This window comes from Metopolophium dirhodum, chromosome 7 (genome assembly GCF_019925205.1).
Source record: "Metopolophium dirhodum isolate CAU chromosome 7, ASM1992520v1, whole genome shotgun sequence".
Classification (NCBI taxonomy): Eukaryota; Metazoa; Arthropoda; class Insecta; order Hemiptera; family Aphididae; genus Metopolophium; species Metopolophium dirhodum.
In genome coordinates, this window is record NC_083566.1 from 20423991 (window position 1) to 20445142 (window position 21152).

General features: G+C 28.8%; 1 protein-coding gene across 3 annotated transcripts in view; it reads left to right on the plus strand.

Annotated features, from left to right (window-relative positions):
* The window catches only part of LOC132948116 (monocarboxylate transporter 1), a 79470-nt gene that overhangs the window by 42399 nt on the left and 15919 nt on the right, over window positions 1-21152 (plus strand). The window contains exon 1 of one of the 3 annotated variants that reach the window (XM_061018440.1): window positions 13128-13811. The exons of the other annotated variants lie outside the window; for them this stretch is intronic. Coding sequence (XP_060874423.1) covers window positions 13803-13811 — 9 coding nt within the window. The 5' untranslated portion in view covers window positions 13128-13802. Of the gene's footprint in view, window positions 1-13127; window positions 13812-21152 lie in introns of those variants that run through there. 3 annotated transcript variants of the gene reach the window in all.

Sequence of the window (21152 nt, forward strand, 5' to 3'; positions counted from 1 at the left end):
ATAATATGTATATTATACTTGTGCATACATTTTGCACTACAATACCTATTGCATAATTTTGTATTTATAATAATAATTTCTAATTTATTAATAATCATTTTGTCGTTCAATTTTTTTCTCGGGTATAGTTTAATATAATATTATGACATTAAATAAACTTATTAACTATATTCTCGCCACCGCGAAGATTATATTTATACCTATGTATGAAATATAATAATTATACCTGCATAAGGTAGGTTTAGTGTAGTAGTAGTGTGAGGTTTTTTTCATAAAAAATTAACTTCATGGTCAAACCCCATGGTCATAACTCGTAACAATAAATACCTAAATTGATCAAATATCTAGAAATCCGATAAAATTATTAGATAAATTGATTTTTAATTTTAGATTATTAGGTGTGTGTAAAAGCCTCATCAAAAATAAAACATGAATAACATTAGTTACAGTGTTTCAAACTCTGACATCCGTTGTTAATATTTTACAATATATTACGCTGATAATATTAGACGTAAGTTAAATACAAAAAACACAAAAATACAAAATCAAATCATTTGTACTTAAGATTATAAATTATAATGTAATACTATTATTATATTTATGTCATTACTTATTGCTCAATAATAATTATTCATTATACTTTTAAAATGTACCAAATATATGGCGTATGCAATACATGTACTGATGTACATATATTATTATTATAATTATTATTACATATACATTACCTATTACAAAGTATGAAATGTAGGTATCCTTCAGTAACTAATAACTATAGTTATATATACATACTATACAAATAGGCAATTGTGTGTCAATTTAATTTAACATAATTATTGTATATTTATTATTAATTTAAAAAAATGTTTTACATTTAATAAGACGTTCATATTTTATTATGCTAATTTATTGCTAATCATTTTATAATGACAACTTATTACCGAGCCTCCGAGTTAATTTTTTGCTTAAAAATACATGGCATACCTAACTTTTTGCTGATTCTATTGAAATTTGCTAACAATCATTCTTAGAAATACGAGTACCAGGTATAATGTGTATATTATAGAACAGTTGTTCGTTTTTTTTTAAAAAAAAATTTAGTTTTTAAAGTGCATTTATTTCTAGAATTTACTATCAATAATCATTATTTAGATATTACACGTACGCATTGTATTTTGTTGATTTATAATTGGCATAGGATTTCATATTTCATTTTTATATTAAAATTGATTTATCAATGGCCATCGTATATTTATAAAATCGAACGTAGATCAAACATAATATAGTAAATATGATAATTTGTACATATACTACTATTTATAGTATTATTATTATATTTGTTATTTTTATAGGACGTACACCAAGGGCGTCTTCCGGTCGATAAATTTCATGGGGACTCATGGTGGTGAAAAAAATTTACTCTTTGCTAGACTAAAACTTAAAACTTAAAACCTAATTGCCTATGTGTTTGATGTTTGTACCAATAGTCTGTACCTATAATGAATCAGTGTAGAAACAATTAAAAAAATGTATAACATTTATTTTTCTATTAACAAAAACAAAACATCGCACGACTTATGGGCGGTGATTTCCCCCACCATATTATAGGTAATTAACATTGCACTGTATTATACTGATATATTTATCAATTGAATACATAACTATAACCATTTATATGTTATATAGGTATTATACAATTTTAAGTATACTTAAATATAGGATTGACTATAGGATGATCCATATTGGACAGTGGAATATCGTATTTGTTTCACCTATTCGTGGTATCTAAAGTAGTTATGGATGTTAAATACATATTATAATTTAAAAATGCTCATTTTTAAGAAATCGCCGAAATATTCGAACATTGTAAAAATCTACATAGGTACAAACACGGATAATAATAACTTCAAGTTTGGTAATAGAATTCACTCTTATTTTAAAACTTACAACACAAGATTGGATCAGACGAACGCAACTAATCCAGATACGTGTATATATAGGAACGTAAGACGCAAGCAACACATGCTGCAGGTGTAATAACTACGTATAGTAGGTAACTGGTAGTTCCATAATTTTGATATAACATTAAAATTTCAATATTTAATAAAATATAATAATACAGGTATTGTTTGTAGTTATTAATTATCACTATTAAATAGTTTTATTTTATTAAAGCGCGCTAGTAATGAATTTTAAAAATAACCACGAACCTTAACACATTTCATAAAATGGAAAATTATAATATAATAATATAATGATATGCATTATTATATGTGACACTGAACCTCATTTCTATTTTTTATGCGAGCACAGAGCTGCTTTTAGAGACGCTTAAGTTAGTATAATAGCAAGTAGGTTAATTACTTGTATAAATTGCCTGGCCGCAATTTTTGGTTAGGGTATACAATTTTGGAAATAGCATACAAACAATTTAATTTTTCACTAAATGTGTTTGTGTTTGAAACTGCATATTTAAATTTAATAATGTTATAGGTAGGTACGTCATAATTATTTTAAAATACATAATATAATAATGTTTAATAAATTGTGGCATGCAATTTAAAAATTTAAACGAGAAAAGTATTTTTGCCAAACCTATTAGTTTTTTTATAAAAAAAATAATTTTTCCCTCTCTAAATCCAATTTTAACTACATAGTACAATTACATACACGCCTAACAAGTTATATAAAATACAAAATCGTTTTAGTTGTTTTAAACAATGATCATTAATACCTAAGCGTGTTGTGAAATGTTATAATTTGTTCAATTCGTCAACTTTATTTAATAGACTTACCTAGTATTTCTCAAGAAAAACATTAGGTATAATTAATTAGAATTTATGCCAGCGGTGATGACGTATGTTAACCTTGATCTTTGTTCACATGCTATAAGAGACTATAACTGCTATTATAATACCTATACGTCTAAATACATTATATAATATAATATATGTATTATGTAGTAAATATTTGTGTTATACTATTAGGCATGTATATTCAATAATTAAAACGTAATTTATTTAGATTATTTGTCCGTTTTTATTGCTCGTTTTAATTAGTTAAAAATATTATTTGACACTAAGGTAGTAGGTACCTACTAATTACTGATTAGTATGTCGCCTGTTTGGCTGTTTATTATAGCTGCTGCAGGTTATTCATTCTTCAGATAATTTTTATTGATACATATTAGTTATTAGTATATATACGTATATGATTATATTAATAACGCATATTATTATTATTTACTTTTAATTACCAATCTATATAAATATACCTAACCATTATTATAATAAATGTTTATACATCAATTGGATATTGTTTACATAGTAGACATTTAATAGTGTTTAGTACTTATAAGTATATACTATATATATTAGGTATACACATAATTATTGTCAAATATACCTACATTTTGCATAATATTATAAAATAAGTAATAACTAAAAAAAGGTGGGTAAGTGGATGTCGCTTTGCTGTACAGTAAGTTACAAGTGGGTCACTGTAATGGATGGTGTTAAATTTGAATTCAATGATATAATATCATTGTATAAGAAAAACGATTCTGAGCGAAAACGGTCAGTCAGCCTATGATTTTACCAAGTATATTTGATGATATTATTGTGAATAAAGTAATTTATATATAACCTATTTACGTGGAATCTTGTTTTAAATTTTCAATCCTTAGCCATAAAAGTTAAACATTTTATACATTTTTAACTACAAAATAATTAATAAATTATAAATTTGATAAATGTTGTCAAAATTTGAACTTTAAATGCTTATAAAAAAAATTGGGCCTATGTATTTTTAATATTTTTCAACTGCTATTATAACGATATATCAGGAGCCTTATATTAAATTTTCACGATTTTTTACCCAACAAATAAAATTTTATTGATATTTGTAGAAAAAAAAACTAAAAAAATTGAAAATTGACAATGTCCGTAAACAGCTCAAAAAGAGTCAACATTTTATGGTGTATAGAAAATGCTAATATAAACATTCAGTGAAATTTTCAAGTATCTACAGTCATTCGTTTTTTAATTACAATTAAATAAGAAAATTGTTACATGAGAAATCGAGTGAATATCAAATGTTGTAAAAATATAAATTTCAGACGCTCATAAAAATTTAATTTAAGTTTCTTGTAGACATTTTTTTTTTTGATAAAGGTAGACAAACTTATGAGTAATCTTATATTACATTTTCAAATCTTAGATTTAAAAAGAAAAATTTTTATGAATTCTCAACTCAAAATAATTTGCTAATTTTCGTGATTTTTCCGTATTTTGTCAAAATTTGAACTTTAAATGCTTATAAATAAAAACTGTGACTGAGGATTATTAAATTTTCAAGCTTTGTTACTCAACAAATAAAATTGTATTGATATTTATAGAAAAAAAAACTAAAAATTGACAATGTTCGTAAACAGCTCAAAATAAGTTAAAATATTTGGAAAATGTTATGGTGTATAGGAAATGCAATTATAAGCATTCAGTCAAAATTTCTTGTCCCTACGATCATTTGTTTTAGAGTTACACCAAAAACCAAAATCGATTTTCTCAAAACAGGTTTTGGGTAAAAATTCCCGTTTTTCCTTAATTTTTTCTTTTGTTTTTCACGTTGCTTTTGAAAATTACTGGGAAATTTTTACTTTTGACCCCCTAAAGTACCAACTAGATTCACTTTCCTATCAGAAAAGTTACTGTTGAAGAAAATCCAAGCACTTTTACTGGCCTAAAAGGTAATGACAGACACAAAAATAAAAAAAAAACACACATCATTGTAAAATCAATACATTCATCGCTTCGCTCAGAATCTAAAAAGAATCTTAATAATAATTCAATATTTATTACTTATATGCTACTAGTGTTTTTGTACCAGATGTCGAGATAAATAACTTTGTGATCGCTGTATCTTTTTTGTTTCATATATAGGTAGTTTTGTCTTTTGTGTTATAATTGTACCCATAGGCAGTATACTTATTGTAAAATGTAAAACCGTTGTTGTCTTGTCAACTGTCTCTTTGACTGTTATATTTTTTACAATAGTTTAATTATATAACCATCAATTACTATTTTAAATTAAAAATACCTACCTATTTAGAGAGTGTTAATTTATTTTACCAATCTAGGGGCACCATTTCGCATTATTTTTAAATCATTACAAAAGTCTGACAACGTAATTAAATATGCGGTGTTAAACACGAATTATATTAAAAATTTTAAATATAACAAAATAAAATAATGTTGCATTAATATTGTAAACCAGTAAATTTATTCGCCTGTAAAGTACGTTGACCTTCATGGCTTCATATTGTGATTAATGTGCAGTAAAAGTCAAATATTATTTCTTGTATTAAAAATGTCTAAGCGATATTGACACATACAAATGATAGTTTGTTAAAACAATCTTTAGACGGATTTATTTGTACCTACTATAGCCATACCATTAATTATCGAAGAATTATTAAAAATTAAAAACTTCAATTTAATAATCACATTTGTATTCATTTAATAAAATAATGCTCATAATATTTCCCTCGGCTTGTTTATAGAAGTTAAGAACAGATACATTAATAAATAACATTTTATAAACAATTCTCCATATGTCTTCTGCTATTCAAGTATAATTTCAATCCCTACCTATAAGTAATTAATTAATAATTAATTGTAACTGTTATGTCCGAATTTTTGAGTAAAATTTAATTATTGTTAATTTTTATTAAGAGGACATCGCACCCGCATATGTTGTTTTCGTCTTACACACGTACGGCATAGCAAAAAAGTATTGGCGCGGAAAAGAACCGAGAAGGATAGTCATAAGTGACTCATAACTAAGAAACGAAATTTTCACCACATATAAAGGAGATCTTTTGCTGTGCAATATCGATTTTATTTTTTTGATATCACTTATACGAAAAAGTTCTAATTAATTCAAAATCCATTATTATTCGTGCTTATGAAACTTTAATAACTTTTTTTGAAGTTCCGATAATGAAATTTATAAAAACGGTAATGCACAGCCTAAGCGCTCCTTTTTATGTAGTGAAAATGTCGTTTCTTAGTTATGACTGTAACGTCTTCAGTTCTTTCCAAATGATTTCCAATTTCCAATTTCCAATTTTTGCTATGTTGTACATATTTTATAAGACGGAGAGACACATGAGGGTGCAACGTCCTCTTAATTTGTGTAATTCAACACTTACCGATTTGTATACTCAACATATGAAGTTTGAAAGCTATTTTTATTTTAATGGGATTTTAATATTATATTTGTATAGGTAATTGTTTGTATGTAATCTGTTCATATTATGGAGACTAGGACCTAATATTTTTTTTTGAGTGGGGATAAAAGATGATCTTCAGTGTGAAGATAATTATATTTTATATTATCTGGAAAACATGAAAAGGAAGTGTTTACAATTATACTTATATCAAATATAAGCAGAAACAGTTTAGTTACTGAACAATCAATTATACAAATCTAAGAATTGTATTAAAAATGTACAAGGTATATAGGACGAGAATGCCCTTCGCCCCCTCGATTACCAGTGGCGCAACTAGTGCTAAAACGTCGGGGGGCAGTAGCCCCAAACTGATATTACAAGAAAAGTAACCCGCGATGCCCCCACAGTCAACACCCCAATATGTATTCACTTAAAAATATAGTAAAATCATACAACAAAACCAAATATTTATTTACTCAATTTTTATTTTTCACATTTTTCACATTTTTCACATTTTTACATTTTTCTGTGGTAATCAGAATAAAAATCCTCAGACAACAATATTAGTTTATATTACTCACAACCACACGATCGAATAAATATGTTTTACAATCTAATTAGTGTAATTACCACATTATTAATATTTAATTACAAATATATACTTATAGTATAAGACATAAGTGTATAACTGTATGTCTGTATAACATATATACGTTGTTAAAAAAATTAAAAATCAAGTAGGAATTAAAGAAACATTAAATTAAAAAACCAATCTATATTCAAAGTTTAAAATATGTTAGTACCATATTATATACAGTTTTATTTATTTTATTTATATTAAAATTTTCAAACAAAAACAATAATATTTTGTTTTATATTATATATTAATATATTATAAATACCCGAAATAAAATATTACGTTTCCTAATAATGTTTTGGCAATAATGTAAATATTAATAATAATAATTATTATTATAAGTAGTATTATGGAGTCATTTTTACAAGTTTTACTTATAAATACAATATTTAAAAGATTCTAAAATAAAAAAATAAAAATATTATGTACCTATAATCTTTTAAAATATGTTATTTCACAAAATAATATTATTGTTAATTTTTGATAATTATTTATTATATATTTGTAATTAAATATTAATAATGTAATAATTACACTAGTTCGCTTTTGAAAAATATTTGATCAATCAATTTCATGTGATCGTCAGTAATATTGTAATCATGGGCTTATTTTTCCTAGGGTTGGGGATTTTTTTCTGGGATTGTTCGTAGGGGGTTTATTCCGGGAATTTTTATTTCATAATACACTACTATACACTAGTAACCTAACCTAACCCAACCAATATACAGACATGAATTATTTCCTTAAAACAAATATAGACATTCAGCAAATGATATTTAACATATTATCATAGGTGCAATATAAAATAATTATAAAGTTTTAATACAAATTAGATAATTAAATTTTTTTCCAAAAAAAAAAATAAGAAATACCTTCAGTTGAATTTTGAAAGGTTTATTAATAATTTATTTTGTGGGGGCTATTACAAGTGGCCCCTAGTTGCACTTATGTCGATGACGCCCCTGTCATAAGCAATAACTGAGGTTCGAAACGATAATGTTGTAGGGAATAATTTAAACCATATAATTTCCCCATATAAATTATATCCAAAAACAAATTTAAAAATAAAGTAAATGCCTAACTTAAAAAGTAAAAAAATATAGTAAGTACAATGATATTGCGGTTAAAATGCTCTAAAAGGTATAATACGTTGTGAGTTATCAGTAAATATGAAGCAATGAAAACGTTTTATATATATTTTAGGATGTTATATGAACCGTCCTAATTTTTAATCAGAATTAAGAAATCTGCATCCAATAAATTTGTGTATTGATATAAGAATCCGCGCTGTAGATAAAATTCAATAATAATAATTTTGTATTGAGTTATTCATTAGTCATTTACATAGGTATCGTTAATTTTTAAACAACCCCGAATACAATAACTGTGGACAATTAAATCGATATTTCGAATACGTTGAATAAAATTTATCTGTATGACTGTATTCCTATTGGCTATTAAGAGGATGTCAGCGCACTATTTGTTTTCTCTCTCTAGCCCACGCGCAACATAGACAAAATGCATTTGCGCAGTTTCGATTTTTCTATGTTTTTAAGTAATCTTAGAGTAAAATCACTCATTACAAAAAAGATAGAGAATAATATTTCTGAAGGAATGACATAACGATTTCTCTAAATATTGTTTCAAAACGATTTAAACATAATTTAAATTTACAACATTTTTTTGTTTATTTTGAAAGTTGAATACAAAGTCAAATAACAATAAAATATAAAACCGATATGTCATTCTTTCTAAAATATTGTTCTCTATCTTTTTTGTAATAGGTGATTTTACTTTAAAATTACTTAAAAACATAGAAAAAACGATTCTGCGCAAATGCGTTTTGTTTGTCTATGTTGCGCATGGGTCAGAGAGAGAATGTGCGCTGACATAACTCATATTTTTTTAGGATGGACGTTTATTGAAAATTAATGAGAATAGATACTCAGATGGTATAGACCCTGTAAGCAAATAAGATATGTCAACAATTTTTACGATCTATACGACGGGGGAGGAGAACTTTTGATTGACAACTTTTAATTTATTGTTCTGAGCTTATTCCCATTTACTGCCACAAATATCAGTAAAATAATCCACATTTATTTTCATAAAGATATCAACCCATATATAATAATAAATAATCACGTAATATTATCCTTGACAAATATCGGAAATGTGCAAGCTAAATGTACCTAATCTAACCTACCTATATAATAAAATTGTTGGTAAAAATGTATGCAACTTTATGTCTATAGATTATATGCGTTATTGGTACTGAATACTGATAAATCTTGTATTAATTAATGTGCTGATAAAATATTGATGTTAAATGCTCTTAGAAATTCCTATATTTGGACCTTCTTATAAATTGAAGTCTATATATATTATATTATTATAGGTACATATGCCCTATATACATATAAAAAGACATGCAGATACACACAGTAAACATGTTTTTATTTTTCAACTGCATAAGTACGCTATGGTATGCGAATATAATATTATATTATTATCTATTTTTTAAATAATAATATTACTCTTTCCCGTATATTTTAAACGTGTAAATGTCTATTCCTATTAATGGATAATACTACCTACGTTAACTCTCAAGTCTCAATGCACATTATTATCTTTGTTTGTTTGAAATTATGTTTTATGTTCACGTGCAACAACAATGAAATATTTAATCAAAAAACTACCATTTTTAATTTATTGTGATATATTAACTATACCTACCTAAGTGACTATAGTAGGTATATTAGCTTATAATATTATGTTAAATTATTTATATTTATATATTAAATGAAAGATTTTATATGCCGATAATATTAATTTATTAATTTTTAGAAATGTAATAATATTTAAAATTATAATTTATAAGTATTTACCTAAGTAACATATATTAATAGCCTATATGTATAAAAGTATAAAAAGGTATAAAAGTATGAGGCATACCTAGGTTAGGATGGGCGCATGTTTATTCCGCCCGAAATGATTTTCAGGTAAAATAAGGTACATGTAAATTCCGACTGAAAAAACTACAGGTGAAAAAAGTACATGAAAATTCCGCCCGTACAAAAATTATAATTAATAAACACATCCTGTCTATAAGTAAAAAGTTTTTATTACTTAATAAAGTTTTTACAAAATACCTAGTTTTTAATAATAATATGAGAAATATCAAATAACATAGATTAATCATTATAAGTATTTAAATAAATATATATTTCACATATTAAGTCAATAATTACTACATAATTCATATAAAATTAATAAAAATCTTAAAAATAGTAGGTACCTAATATTTATAATAAAGACGAGTCAAAATATAATCATAATCAATAATTACCACATATAATTCATATATAATTAATACAAATCGTAAAATAGTAATAATGAAGATGAGTCTTAATCTATAATGTAATATTATTATTTTTTTTTTTGTCAAAATCCCCAAAATAATGAGACACGTATTCTACATAATTATCCATAGAAATGTTTATATTTTGTAATTATATTTTGCATGTACATATATTTTTTTTTTTTTTTAATTTCTGTATTCATGTGGTTCATTTATACTATTTATTTTTATTTAATTTTCTAATTGAATTTTCTTAAGTTTGTCTAAAAATATAAAAATATGTGAATGATTAGAATTAAAACTTTTATTAAAATGTGAATGAAATGATTCAAAATCATTGGTCGTTCTGTTCAAATCTTGCTACAGCAGCAGCCCATATATTTGGAGGAAAAGTTGAATCATTACTTATATTATTATTTAATAAATAATCTGAAAATTGTCTAAATCTATGGTCATTTGGCTTAGAGCTTATTAAAAATACTTCAAATTAAAGACGTGCAAAAATGTCGACTGATTTGAAACAAAATACGCATTTTAATTTATATCGAACAATTAATGTTAGTGTATACTGTATTTGTGTATAATATTCAACGGTTCTCAACATTTTCTTAACATTTATATTACTTATTATATTTATATCCTAATGATGAAATTATGAAACGCCAATTTTTTTTTTGTTTATTTAAGTAACGAACCTACCTACATTATATTTGTTTTTTGTACATACGGCTACAATGCTACATTCATAACTTTAATTTGTTCAATATTATGAATTATCATTTATCATGTTTGCGTAAATCGGTAAAAATAAACATTTTTAAAAACATCTATACGTTTGTTTATATTAATTAATGTTAACATCTAATTAGATTTATTATCTGGAAATCAACAATATTTTTTTTATACTATTACGAATTTACCTACGTAGTAATACTAACCTACATGCGTATATTATTATATAATAGTACACGACTAGCTGTTCAATTGTACTAATTTAATTATGAATAGCATTCGAACTAAATTTCCTTTTGAATTCAAATTGTTTTAGGTGCCTACATTTTAAAGTTATAAGTTAAATATCGAAATACTTATAACAATGTACATAATATTATAATGGTATTTGATTACATTTTTACGAAATGTATGTTTGTTATTCGAATTGTTGAGACTATAATTATTGCTGTAAGCATGTATTTTTGAATAATTACGAACAAAATCACTCAAAAATGCTACCTAAACCCACATGTTTTGTAGAAATAATTATGTAGGTATAGGTTTTTACACTCGTAAGGCGTAAGCAGTCGCATGGACGCAATTCTGTTTCAGTACCAACATAAAATAAAATAAAATACATGTACAGATAATGTAGCTCGTGCTACTAGGTAGCAGCAAGGGGTGTTTATGAAATATGAATATAGGACGTGATAGTCTGAAACGAACGAAGCGTCCCGAATACCGAAACACAATACGACAACGCGTAGACCAGACACTATACTTCTATACCTATATAATAACATTAAAACATCGTCTGTTTAGTTGCACGACTGTGCCACTTATTTTTTGAGTCGAGTAACGAGGGGGATGGATTATATCCAGTCTGATCAGACGCGTTACAAAAATTATCAAACACTAAAATGTGAACCCTCCTTTGAAACACTGCAGCAATAGCTGCAGGGACAATCGTCACCGTTGTTTTGGTCGACCAAGTGTAATAATAAAGTAATTGTACCTACCTATTACCTATGCATATTATAACTAACACTCCGACATTCTTTAGGTACTTAGGTTGTATTATAAATACAATCTGGTGGGGGGGGGGGGGCTAAAAATATAAATTAACTCGTATTAACATAATTTATTATACTTGCGAGGATAGTTGAGGAAAATATTTGGTGGACTTGAGGAGTTTTTTTGGGGTGAGAGGTTAGTAAAAACGACGCTGTATGTATAATATCACGTAATCTATCTATATATTATTATTATATAAATAAAAGGCAATTGATGTGTGTACTGTGTGTGTTGTAGTTTATAAAACTACATGACCGATTTTTACGAACATTTCAAAATATTGTTCTTACAGATACCAAAAAGTTTTAGAAAGTAGTTTAAACTACGTTGGATAGATGGAGGGTGGGACCGAACAAACTTCAGATTTCCCACATCGGTCGTATTTGTCTACAAAGCGAGGTACACCACCGGCATGTCCGTGAACTGATATACTTAAAAACTAAAACCGAAATATACAGGGTGCCGTATTAATTGATAATTTTTTTCCCAGAGTTAATTTGGGTAATACATAATAGTAATATAAAATTTATAACGTTAAATGTACAACCGGGTTTATCTATCTGCAGCGCCCATGGGTCGTAGGTAATAATAACTGCCGCCGCCGACAATCGATAGAAAATTACAAACGATGCAACGGGAATAACGCGGACTCAACAACGTCGTAATTCAGACATGTTTATAAATTAAAAATATATAATTTGTAACATAAATTCTGTAACGCGATGTGTCGGTACTTGGTCGATGTGTAGGGATATAAAAAATAATAATAACGGCGGTGGACGGTTCACATATAACGGCGGCCACAATGCCGCACTAGGTCGTGACGTCACCGATAGATAATATGGCTGTTGCGTCCGCCGGCGCCGTCGTCACCACTCTACCACCGACGGGCGACGTCGTCCTCCGTGTTGCACACACTTGCACGTCCCACTCGGCACCCGCACCGGTGTAGTAGTGGTGTACACCGCGCGTACTGCCGCCGGTCCACCGCGCCACCGCCAGTGAGATCGGTAGCGACTATAGCGCGTTTCGTGTCGCCGATCGCTGGCTCGGTCGCTTGCGGACGCACGCACGCACACGTATACACGCACACGCGCACGCGTTCACACAACGGTTTCTGTCGCCCGACGACGGCCCGTCCCCGTGTGCGGTGTCGGTGTGCCCGTCAGTCGGCCATGGTTTCTTGACGTGCGAGTAGGCTGCCGCGCTACCACCACCGCAGCACACTGCGCGCTCTCACACAGACACACACACACACACGCACACACAGTTCCTCTGTTGTGTATTGTTGTAGTGTACCACCACCGTGTACGATCATCGACGCTGCCGCCAATAATAGTTTAATATTTTAATTTCTGAAAAATAAATCAAACCGTTTCTGTTACGCGGATTCATTTCGTTTGTCATCGGGACGAGCGGCACGCCGACGTCGACGACGGTACATCGTTTGCTATCTTTATACGACAGCGATCGTCGTAACACCGCAAGGGTGTACCACTGTTATTGTACCCCGGAGAACACAATCGTACCCGTGTATACGGCGCGTTCGAAATGTCTACGAGCCAGACGACGCCATCTTACTGTCGCCATTGAAACGCGGCGGTGTCTGGCTCGCGCATTCGTGTATCCTGTCCACCCGACGCCACCGGTTACACAGGCATCTCGGCCGGCCGGCTTTTGTTGCTGTTTTGCCTGCACCTCCTTAACACCGCCGCCGCCGTCGCCGTTGTGTCACTTCAAGATCCAATTTTCGTGGTCGTTTACGCGTAACGTCTCCAATCGCCGCCATGTCTAAGGTCAGTTTAAAAACGCGTCGGTGACTGCCGCCGCTAGCATTGCTGTCGGTGGGGAGGGAGAGTGATATGTTATCGATAAAATAATATCAAAACAAACTGTCGTAACTGTGTGAGGCCTTTCTAGTTTCTACTTTCTAGATTTTTTTTCACTACGCGGATCGCTCTAGTTTTCAGTGCAATTATTATACTATACTAATGATACCGATATCCAGGAAAGATTAGATTTCTGAAGAAGCATCGACCTGTCGTCCGCTCCCCACGCCACATCTTCGCCGGGCGTGCGTGTTGTCTGAATAAAACAAAATTTAGGGCGCTCACCTAGGTTGATTTTTTTTTTGGCTCCCGATCAATCCGAACCGAGTCCGTTGGCCGTTGGATTCGGGTACTAAAATTAGACGGCGTAGCATATGCCAGCAACCGAACTCAGAACCGGTGGACCTAGGTAAAAAAGGTACCCAAGACCTACTAACAACCTTGTGTGTAAAATATTTATTGTTTAATTTATAAGAACCTTTCTCATTTTTGCGATCGTTCAGCGCCGCCCGCGTCGTGATAACAGTTATCGCGCGAGTGGGCCGTTCACGTTGTGCTTTCATTGGGAAGGTGGGAGGCGAAACGGTGAAAACACCTGAGTTATAATAATATGTTCCACACTATTTGATCTATCCAACCGACGATGACGAAAACAACTATCATCAGATTATCCACGCCGGCGTACTGGCTTACCGCCGATCCAAAAAAAACTATACGAATAGATTATGTAATCTAGTCAATACCTTTGTGGTTGGGTTTTTTATATACGATATACCTACGATAAAATTAAATTTCATTATGTAGTTAAAATATTTTCTTAGTATGATAGGTACCACTACTGTCCTATCGTTGAATTAATTGTGGTTAATGGTTATTTAATATTTTGTAGCTAATATAATATGACGATTCATTTTATCCACAAATTGAAAATCCTTTTGCGTAGGTACCCATGATTACGCTTATCAATGATATTTGAAATATAGGTCGAGCTATGGGACCACCGGTATCGCTAAATTCGAAACCATTGATAAATCGTAATATTTTTAAACAATCATGTTGAACCAAAATGATTCAAGATTTTACTTAGATAGGACTTATTATTTTTTTTTTAAATACAATTTGTTGTCAAAGCGTTAGGGAGGGCTACCCCTACTGTAATATCTTTTCACTACCGCGAAATGTATTTGAAAAAGAAGACAATACATCTGGTGATGTGGCTAAATGTGTCACAGGGGGAGGGGGGATGATGAGCCCGATTTTTTAACATGCACTATTTGATTATCAATAATATAATTTATGGTTAGGTACAGTTTTATAAATATTAGTATATACTTAAAAGTTAGCATCTACCCTCCCCCCCGTGGTTTGACCACAAGTGCATACATGGTTTCCAATATTTGTTTGTAACATTCTGTTAGCTACTTGGATGTATTATTAATAATTAAGTTTACCTTATACCTATTTAAAATATTTAATTATCGTCATTTTTTTTTATTATTATTTTCCTTTAAATATACATTACATGATATAGATAAAGATTAATATACTGAATATTGACTATTCAACTGACTATAACGTTCTTATAACGTATAGTCCCTGATGTGGTCTAAATGTCCCAATATAAATTGTAGATAGAACTACCCCTTTTAATTTGTCAATTTTTTACATTTTTTTCCTGTTCTTAATTTCTTATAAATATGTTGAAAAAAAAACGTTGATCGGTTTTACCGGATTAGCGAGTAATGTCTTGTAATGTCTCATCAATCTCGTCATCATCTTTGTTTGTGACTAAAACAAATATATTAATTGGACTATTGGAGTTAGTCGGTATTGTATTGTGTCCTGTTAACGCGAAAAGTAGGTGTACATATTATATACGCAGGGGCGATTCGATTGTACAATGTTTGGTGCAGTAGACCACTGCACTATCAGTATATTTAGGTATATTTGAAAGTGGGATTTGTTGAACTTTTGCTAACCGCAATATATAATTATTTAATATTTAATTTTGAATAAATTAATCGATGATGATCATGGTTGCAAATTTAAATTCTTTCAATTATCAGTTGACTGTTACTTTTATAAAAATGTCATAGATGTGATGGTTTGAGGTGAGTGTGGAACTATATACAGGTGTCTATGTGTCTTGTACCACTAAGTATAATACTTAAAAACCGCCTCGACTACACTAGCCACTTTAGGTACACAGTAGTTACGCGGCCACACGGGAAGTTAACGAGTTTTTGACTAAAAACTGGCCTTTTTGTTTATTCTTTTATATTTCAAGTCCCTCATTAAGTCATTAAGATCATTGTCCTACTACATACTGTTTTGATTTTGAAAGGTTTCGAATTGATTACATTAATTACATCGGCAAAAAGATGCGCGTATATACCCGAGTTAGCGACGTCAAACATATCAATATATATATTATCATAGTTTATTTATCTTTGAGTGGTGATAATATGTTTTTTAACGTCTTAAGCCATTACTAATTTACTAATCGTAACAAACTTGTTTAATTGTATATTTTTTTTTGATATCTATGTAGTGTTCTAAATTCTAATCTCAACTACCTAGTAATTCGGACACGACTAACTAATTTTCAATACCATCTATAATTTGTTGTTCGGAAAAAACCGTATACCTATCTAATAGATGTATAATATGTATTAGCTAATATGTCAATTAATTCAATAAATAAGTTAACTGACGAATCGACTGTTTTAAAGAAAAAACTAATGCGAGAAATAGATATAGGTTTTGTATTATTAGATAGGTACTTGAAATTTAAAATTATTAAAATTGCGATTGATTTTTTGTAAATATTTGGTGTATTACCTAGGTATTTGCTATTGAATATGTGAAATTGTACATTGTCTATATAATATTGTATAAATATGAAACTATTCATTAACTATTAATCCATCTATCCCTCAATCTATCCATTCTGTTATTTTTTATGATGCTCTTAGGACTTAGACTGTTTATATTTTTTGGACAACAAACTCCATAGTCCATGCTCGATTTGATTTTGGCTGGTGTAAATGAAAAATAATATTTTATTATTAACTATTTTTATCTGTACATTATGTACCAAACTATTAAATATTTGTTTAGGTATATAAAATAGCCGATTTTGCATAAATTATTATTCGAATAATAGTCGATTGTCGGATTGTTTACGTTACCAACTTATTTATTCATTGATCACTAGTCAGTAGTCGGTTATAGGTATACACTATACACATCAGGTCGTCACTATATCTCAAATGAAGTCTAGAATTTTTCTGTGTTTTTCTAGTATTCATATATATCAAGCATCTTTAACTAATTATTCTATTTATTTTTTGTCATTTGTGGTTATATTTTGCCTCGTATTTTACATTTAAAACTGCCCGTATTAATTAGATCATTAGTTAGTAGTTTCTTTCTAGTTTAAATAATTTCACTTACAATGCTTATCAGTAAGTTAACATAAATTCGAATCACATGTTATAGGTAAGTAGTATGATGTGTATTAAGTATTTTATCATTGCATTAGTCATAGGAAATCAGTTATTCGTTTAGATTTTAGAGGTGAGAGAAGATTACAATAATCTAGTGCTGAAATTTGATGATTTATGTACCTAAATCATTATTGTTGCTGGTTTATCGATTAAAATATATAGATAGAATGATTATGATTTACATGTTTGGATTTAATCTGTTCAGGTAAAATATAAATTTAGAGGAATGAGAATGCACCCCACCCGTTTATTAAATATAGAAGTAAATGACCCAATTTGTATTGATGTACGATTACACTTTACTACTACTTTACTACTGATGAACTAGTGAAACAACTCAATAAACAGTTCTACACTAATTTTGTTCTAATACTCATAAAATGGATAAAATATTCTCCTTATCGACATTTACTTGGAAATTCAACAATTAATGTAGGCAATAATCATCATCTGTGGAACAAAATACTTTTACTTACTATTCTTTTGGTGAAATCACATCCGCCTAAATATTCAAAGTCCCTACTTATATTATAATATAAGGTACATATGAGTTATTTGCATTATTAATATTTAATACTCCCGTGTAGATAAATATTGTACTCGTATAATCCACTTATAATATATTACTTTAGTTTTCGAGAGATAAGAATGGTTTCAACTACCATCGTTTTTAATTCTTAGTTTAGTTTTTATTCCTAAAAACTATGAAAACCTATTTGTGTATTGAAGAACGTGCAAATAAGTACCTACCTATATATATATATATTTATTAGTTGTGTATTCTTCGAAACTAACCTACGTATAACTAATCTTCATAACAATTCATTATTTATGGTATAACATTTTGTCGGTTACGTCTGTATTCGATTTTATGATACCCATGATCAGAGCACGACAAATTAAAATGACCAATGGAAACAATTTTACAATTTCAATCGTCATTATTAGGTACATAATATGATCAGTTAATATTAATTTGAGATACGAATGAGTATTACAATTTCTTCTTTTTATATTGCAAGTAGTGATTATTGATTGTAAATAAACTACTGTCAATAAACAAATTACTAATTGGTTCGCAATAACGCTTAATGTATTGTCTTATACATTTTATGAATTCAAAAAATTAATTGATGTTCAGTATGGTTATATCAAGTGAATTGATTGAGTAACGATAAAATAAAAATAATATAAATCGATTACAATTTTTTATTTGTCTTACGTTCTGAAATAATATCAACCTAACCTAGTTAGCTAACCACTGTGCCACATGTTAATTTATCGTATAGTTTATATATTGAACTGACTGCTAAACGAACTGCTAAATGTATAAGACACTAATAGTACATATTTACATAGTTATATACTTTATATTATACAATATACATAGTTATATAGTTATATATTATTATCGTAAGTTATTTTTCTCACTCGATATACAATAAATTGTACTGTCTGTATTTGTGTAAAGAAAATCATTTGTTTTTCATTGAAAAGTCGTTTTAGACATTCCATGTATTTTCAAATGTATGATAAATTATTAAGCTTAATCACATAAACAATCGTATGACGCAACTCATTTTTCAGTTATGCAATACCTACCTTATAGTATTATGTGTGCAATGCAGTGATGTCGATACTCAGAATATTAAATTTGTGTTTATATCTATATTCAATACCTCCATGTTATTGGTTTTTTTGTTTGCTTACCATTATAAACTAGGTACGACTTCCTCGAACTAATCTTGATTAAATCACATATGTATAACACGTCGTGTTAAAAAATTGCGATTTATAATCGAATTTTACAATATGTTAATTTATATCCTTTTTCCATTGGTTGATGGATTGGTCGTTGTCTCTATATTATAATTTAATATGCTTTTAAAATGCTGACGTTAGGCACTACAATACCTATAGGTAGTATTGGAGTTAATTTCAATAATCATTTATTACGACTTACCTGGGACCCAAATCGGGTCTGTTAGTGTTTCGACATTCTTGAGTAACAAAATTACCGTTCCCTATAGTGAGTGATCAATAGATGTAGATAAAAATGTAAGTTTTAAACTATGCATCTCGTTTACCTATATAAATTATCGATTTTTCAAAAAAAACCATAGTTGACTACTAATTTTACATACGAAAATAATATCGCGTTGCAGTTAATACATGTTTGAATTAATATGCACCCAACCCGTTTTGTCAGCTAGTGACAGCTTGGGCCTTATTCTTTAGAATTTCAATATGATCGAAACCACTTTTTTATTTTAATTCTTAGATAACGTTCCCAAGAATATGCTTCAAATGTATAATATGATTAAATTTATAGGTACCAACGAAATTAAATAAGAAATTGAATCATTATGTTATGCATAATATGGCATGTCGTTAACGACTCATAATAAATAAATAAATATTGAATAAAAGGGGACTGGATGTATAAAAACTAAATGTCGCTATAGTAGTTGCAGATACTCGTCGGACACCAATCCCTTATAAGAAAAACAATAATTGTTGTCGTAATGTTGTCATAACCTACGTATTTTAATTTCGAAAGTAACACCGCGCGGGTTTTGATCAGATTTTGGTTATAGTTGTGTAAAATTTGGTTTTTGATTTGTATATAGCAAATTAATCGTTCGCTTTTTGAAAAAAATACCTACTCAATATTAAATACTACGTGATCCAGGTTCTGATTTTAGTGTTAAAATTTGACTATTATTTCAAGAATGATTTTATATCATCGTTTAAACATCATACAATATTTTGTTCCCTTCCTCAAAACATTTGTTTTAATTACAGCCTTGTACGTGAGTGATACTATTATTCAAAAGTGTTTTTAAATTAAAATAGTATTAATTTTAAAACAAAATATGCAAAAATGTGAGGATAATTATTCTTTCCCAAATAAGAATAGAATTCTTAAAAAATAACACATCGCTGTAAATAAATAGCATTCTAGCATCGCTTTGTTATATTTTATATATTTTCATTCTTTAACGTATAGGTATAGCTACTAGCTGTTATAATAATATATACCTACCTGGGTATTTCTGACATTCAATACAGTTTTTTAATTACCTAATACCTACTGCAGTTTGCAATTTTTATTTAACCTTTTTACAACTTTTAGACACTTAAATGTCGTTTCAAAGAATTGTTGCTATATTAAATTAAGTTTATCTCTGAACTATGCAAGTTTTAATAAGTGTTAAAATTATATATAAAACTAGTTTAGTGGTACATAAAGATATGTGTACCTAATAAAATAACTTTTTTTGTATAATTAAACTTACCTATTGAACATTATTTTGGTAATAATCAAACATAGATATAATAGACTTCCTAGCTATTATACCTACTTCTCCAAAATAAATTAATGTAGACACTAGAATATTATAATAACCATTTTTAGTTGTATATTTTGAATTATAACGAATCCCAAGAAAAAAGTCCGATTTCATTTTTTGGTGAAAAAAAATCGAACAACAAATTACCAACTTGGAAAAAAGTCCAGAGGTTGGACTGTTATATTATGTTCAAAATAATATCTTAAATAGGATTTATTGTATATGAGTACTATAGGCGGGTTTAACCATCATAGAACAATTTTATTTAACGGACCCAGATTTATAAATGTGCAATCGCTGCACGTGCACTTAGCCACACAAATTTAGCAGCCCCATATTTAATATTATATTTCTGTAGACTTATACAACAAACTTATAAAAAACAATTTTTATAATCGGCCATATTGATGTCCATTAGACCAATAGACAATAATGATTATTTTATC